This window comes from Chrysochloris asiatica, unplaced genomic scaffold (assembly GCF_000296735.1).
Source record: "Chrysochloris asiatica unplaced genomic scaffold, ChrAsi1.0 scaffold00004, whole genome shotgun sequence".
NCBI lineage: Eukaryota > Metazoa > Chordata > Mammalia > Afrosoricida > Chrysochloridae > Chrysochloris > Chrysochloris asiatica.
In genome coordinates, this window is record NW_006408522.1 from 4349210 (window position 1) to 4355419 (window position 6210).

General features: G+C 41.6%; 1 protein-coding gene across 1 annotated transcript in view; it reads left to right on the top strand.

The window, feature by feature from the left end:
• Window positions 1–5625: 5625 nt before the first annotated feature.
• The window catches only part of OAZ2 (ornithine decarboxylase antizyme 2), a 12193-nt gene continuing 11608 nt past the window's right edge, over window positions 5626–6210 (top strand). The window contains 1 exon segment of the mRNA XM_006831539.1: window positions 5626–5773. Within this exon segment, the coding sequence (XP_006831602.1) occupies window positions 5754–5773 (20 nt within the window). The 5' untranslated portion in view covers window positions 5626–5753.

Genomic DNA, 6210 nt, shown 5'->3' on the forward strand with positions numbered 1-6210 from the left:
AATTCTACTCAGACTATCCTAGGAGACGTAAAAGGATGGAAAACTCCTGAATTCATTTTATGAAGCAAGTATAACTCTTACCAAAACCAGGCAAAGATATCACTAAATACAAAATTATAGACCAACATCCCTCATGAACATAGGTTCAAAATCCTAGCCAATAGAATCCAACAATATATCAAAAAATAATCAATGTGACCAAGTGGAATTCATACCAGGTATGCAGGAACTACTTCCTGTTATTAAGTCACTGAAAATCTTACGGATAGCACTGTAACATTGTCAGATAGCTCCAGATTATTGAATATTGAAACATGCCTTTTATGACTACTTCTACTAAATACTGTGCTGAAAGACTTAACCAGAGCTATAAAGCAAGATGGAGTCCTGGTGTGGTGCTGTGGGTTAATGCACTGGACTGCAAAGTCGGTTTGAACTGCAAGGTCGGTGGTTCAAGCTCATCAATTGCTCCTCAGAAACCCTATACAGGGTCGCTATGGGTTGGGACCAACTTAATGGCACTCAACAACAACAACATGCTTAGAAAATCCCAAAGACTGAACAAGAAAATTATTGGAAGTCATTGATTCAACAAAGTGGCAGAGTATAAATTCAACATACAAAAATCAGTTGGATTCCTTTACACTAATAAAGAGAGATCTGAAAAGGAAATCAGGATAACAATATATTTACAATAGCCATCCAAAAGATGAAATATTTGTAAATAAATCTTACCAGAGAAACAAAAGACCTATAAAAAGAAAACTACAAGACATTATTAAAAGAAACCAAAAGAGACCTGTAGAAATGGAGGCATATAGATAGGTAGATAGATAGATAGATAGATAGATAGATAGATAGATAGATAGATAGATACTTAAGCAGAGAATACCAGAAGGATGTTTCCCTATGCTTTATTGACTACTCAAAGGCTTTCGACTGTGTGGATCATGACAAGCTATGGACAACATTGAGAAGTATGAGTATTCCAGAACACTTAATTGTACTTCTGAGAAATCTGTACCTAGGCCAAGAAGCAGTTGTTCGAACAGAGCATGGGAACACTGAATGTTTTAAAATTGGGAAAGGTGTGAGACAGGGTTGTGTTCTTTCACCATATTTATTCAACCTCTAAGCTGAGCAAATAATACGAGAAGCTAGGTTCTATGAAGAAGAACGTGGCGTCAGGATTGGAGGAAGACTCATTAACAACCTGCGATATGCAGATGATACAACCTAGCTTGCTGAAAGTGAAAAGGACTTAAAACATTTACTTATGAAGGTCAAAGAGCACAGCCTTCGATATGGATTGCATCTCAATGTCAAGAAAACAAAAATCCTCACCACTGGACCAATAAACAACATTCTTATCAATGGAGAAAAGATTGAAGTTGTCAAGGACTTCATTCTTCTTGGATCAACTATCAACACTCATGGAAGCAGCAGTCAAGAGATCAGACGACGTATTGCATTGGGCAAATCTGTTGGACAGGACCTTTTTAAAGTGTTGAAGAACAAAGATGTCAGCTTGAGGACTAAGGTGCACCTGACCAAGCCATGGTATTTTCAATAACCTCATATGGGTGCGAAAGCTGGACAGTGAATAAGGAAGATCGTAGAAAAATTGATGCCTTTGGTGTTGGAGGAGAATACTGAAAGTGCCATGGACTGCCAAAAGAACCAATAGATCTATTTTGGAAGAAGTGCAGCCAGATTGCTCCTTGGAGGCCAAGATGGCTAAGCTTCATCTCTCATACTTTGCACATATTGTCCGGAGGGAACAGTCACTGGAGAAGGATGTCATGCTGGGTAAGGTGGAGGGTCAGACCCCTAATGAGATGGATTGGCCAGGTGGCATCATTGATGGACTCAAGTGTGGCAGAGGTAGTGAGGTTGGCCCAGGATTGGACATTGTTTCGTTCTGCTATTCATGGAGTCGCTATGAGTCGGTTCCGACTCGATGGCACCTAACAACAACAACATGGATAGGAAGACTTAACATTGTGAAAATGTCAATACTACATAGTAAAGTTATCTATAGATAAAATGTAATCCCAATTCAGATTCCAACACATTCATTAAAGAGATGGAAAAACTAATCACTAACTTTACTTGGAAAAGAAAGAGACACCAGATAAGCAAAGCATTACTAAAAAAAAAAAAAAGAACAAAGTAGGAAGCCTTCACTTCCTAATCTCAAAATCTACACAACCACAGTAGTCAAAACAACTTGGTACTGGTACAATGAAGACACATCAATGGAATAGAATTGAGAACTCAGAAGTAAATCCATCCACCAACAGTGGTCAGTTGATCTTTGACAAAGGGCCAAAATGCATTAAATGGGGAAGAGATAGTCTCTTCAACAAATGGTACTGGTAAAACCAGAAGTCCATTGGCAAATAATGAAACAAGATCCATATCTCATACCATATACAAAAATTAACTCAACACGAATTAAAGACCTACATGTAAAGCCTATAATTAAACAGATCGTCAATTAAAAATGAGGGAAAAACTTAGGGACTCTGGTACGTGGCATAAATACACTATCAAACATAATTGAAAACACAAATAGAACACAAAATAGATGACTGGAGCCTCCTAAGAATCAGACACTTATATGCATCAAAGGATTTCACCAAAAGAGTAAAAAGAGAACCCAAAGAGTGGAAAAAAATGTTTGGCAATGACATATAAGAAAAAAGGACTACTCTCTAAAATTTATCGAACATTTCAACACCTCAAAAAGAAGAAAACAAATAATCTAATTAAAAAATGGACAAGAGAACATGAATAGACACTTCATCAAAGAAGAAACTGAGGCAGAAAAAAACAAACATATGAAGAAATGCTATCATTAGCCATTGTTGTTGCTGTTGTTAAGTGCTTTGTGATTCAAACCAACCTTGCAGTCCAGTGCTTATCCTACAGCACCACACCTGCAAATCAAAACAATGAGATATCATCTTTGTTGTTAAGTGCCATGGAGTCGGTTCCAACTCATAGAGAGACCTGTATAGGGGTTCAGAGGAGCAGCTGGTGGTTTGTACCACTGACCTTAAGGTTAGCCATACAGTATTTACTCCAGCATTAATAGCAAAGTTAAAATTAAAACCCAGAAAGCAACAAATGCTGGCAAGGGTGTGAGTAGACAGATCTTCCTACATTGCTTGTTGTTATAGTTAAGTGCCATTGAGTTGGTTCTGACTCATACTGACCCTGTATAGGTTTCCAAGGAGTGGCTAGTATTCGTTTGACTCACTAACCTTACAGTTCAAACTAGCCTTGAGGTTGAGTGCTTATCCTACATTGCCACACAAGGACTCCTCCTATAAAATGGTGTAACCACTATGGAAAATATTATGGTGCTTTCTCCAAAAGTTGGAAATAGAAAGAAATACCATATGACCCAGCAATCCCTTTACTTGGTATATATCTTCACAAAATAAGAACAGTGATAAAACCAGGCATATGTACACCCATGTTCATTGTAGCATTATTTGTAATAACAAAAAAAATGGAGACAACATAAATGTACATCAAGAGAGGAATGGTTAAACAAAATTTGGTACATACATATAATGGAATATATGCAGCATTGAAGAATAATGACTACTCTGGCAAACACACACAGCATGAATGAATCTGGAGAACATTATGCTGAGTGAAATTAGTCACAAAAGGACAAATAATGTAGGAGACTAGTGGTGTAAAAAGTTAAGAAAAGGTTTACTTGCTGAAAGAAACATTCTATGATGGTTATTAGGGGTCTGGGGAGGGAAACTTATTCATGGGCTAGAGGATAGACACATGTTAACATGAGTGATGAGTCAGGCAATATAGAACAAGCGGGAGGTTGGCAGAGGTAAGATGAAGGCTGTGGGAGACACAAAGAGGAATGCAATAGTTAAAGTGAATAGAGGTAAAAACTGTTAACTGATGGGACATGTAGTTGATGTATTCATTGTAATGAAGAAGCAAAGTACATGATTTGTTGAATGATTTGATTATCATTCAATTCACAATAAAAAAATTTAAAAAGGAAAGAAATAAATGAGTTGTTCTAGCTTTCTTTGAGGGTCAAGAGGATTTCCCAGGTGCTATTTTTAAGGACACACCTGGCTTGAATTTAGAAGAGTAGGTGAGCTTAGCCAAGGAGACAAGGTGGAGTATCTTAAAGTGAACCAGAATATTGGACCAGCCTTGCCCAAATACTCAGTGGTAATCTGGCCAGTTATAGTATCATTTACCATTTTAATTTTTGCTGGAAAAGACTTAGCTTGTATTTCCATTATCTCAAAATCAATTTTGAAAAAATGCTGTTTGTTTGTGAAGTAGAATAATTTTTTTCTGTCAAGGCTCTGATGTGAACATATGTGATATTAGACTCTTGTGAACTGGAAGTCATAGTGACCTCTGATCTGGAATGATTGGCATCATCCTTTCTCCAAAGCTATCACTAATTCCCTTGTTTGTTACTTTTTCTGTGGCTAAGTACTTATATTGTGATGAACTCCGTGTGTCTCTCTCACCAGATTGTGACATCTGAGGCGGGAATCTTGCCTAGTTTATCACTGAGTGTTCTTGGACTCTAGCACAATGCCTGAAGCATATAGTAAGTAGTTGCTCAGTAATTATTTGTTGAATGAATGAATGAATAAATATGGTTTGAGGTGACAGTAACTCACTATGATCCTAAAGAATGTGACTTCTCCTGATTACAATCTGGTGATTGTAAACAGAGGGTTGGGATGTTGATGACTACATTCCACCTACTATGACTGCAATCTAAGGGGTCTGTGTACCAATGATTGTGTCCTTTTGGCACTAACCTGTGATTAGGATCAGTAAGAACAGAGAAGTGAGGTGATGTTAACCAGTAGCCTTGCATGATTGAACTAAGACAACCTGCACTGATTGTGATCTGAGTTAATTGTGAACAAACGATTGATGATGTCTTTCAGGATTGCTGTGAGGTGACTGTGACCTACAGAGATTTGGCTTGAGGTGGCTACCAATCAGTGTCCAGGGCCTTGACTGTTGACCTGAGATGTGTAGTCATGATTCAGAGACTGTTGACAGCTGGCAGCATAGGTTATTGATCTGCATAGTGAGCTGAGGTAACTGACGTCTGTAGGCCTGGAATCAGGCTGGGAGTGGTGCTGTGAGATTTCTGATTTGATTTTAATAAAAATATCCTCTCAGGGTTACAAATGACATTGCCTTGCTGGGTCCACGAAAACAAGAAGTAGGGACGAACACTAGCTTGAGCCAGTCTTCAAAAAATTCTAGCATAAATAGAACTCAGCTTTCGTGCCTGGCGCGTGGCACGGGTTTGGACACAGCGACTGCCACGGGAGCCCCGGTGTTGGAAACCCCCGCAAAAGCAGCACTTATGTTCGGCCGCCTCCCCCTATCTCCCTCGCTACAGGATCCGGGTGCGCGTGCGCGGCGGTGGGGCGGTGCTCTCCCCTTTGTTGTGGGCCCCAGTTTCCCAGGACACCGCGCGGTGCTGGGGTGGGGCTATGCAGATGAGGTTCTGGGGGGCGGGGCGGTTGCGTCGGCGGCGGCCGGGGAGGGTCAGTTGGAGGCAGGCGCTCGCAGAGGCAGGAGGAGGGCTCTCGGCCCGCGGCCTGACAGGGACTTATCCCGCAGCGATCGGCCCCGCGCGCGCGACCCCACACCCACCCACTCATCCACCTACCCAGTCCCTGCGCTGCCTCCTCCCACCCTGAGCAGAGTCGCCGAGGATGATAAACACCCAGGACAGGTAACGACCCGGCCCAGGCTCCTCACCCTCGTCCTCCCCTCCTCTTTTCCAGAGGGCCTCCTCCGTCCCCCCTCAGACGGCCCCCACCCCACAGAGCCTCACTCGCCCCCTACGGGATCCTGTCTTCACTTCTGCCACCCTAAACTGAGTCCAGCCCCGCAACTGGGCCTCCTTTCTCCCTTTAGCCCCCCTCCCTCTAGTTCAGCCCATCCCCCTCATCCGGGCCTCTTCCCTGAAGCCCCCACAAACCCAGACCCAACCTCCCAATCAAGTCCCCTTTTTCTTTCAGCCTCGCCTAATGTTGCCCGGTACCCCAAATGGCATTCTCTCTTACCCTGGCTCCCCAAATTGTTTCCCATTACCTAAATCTTCCTTTTAAGCCACTTAGTTCTCCCTCCCTTTTAGTCTCTTCTTTAAATCAGACTGAACTGCACTCC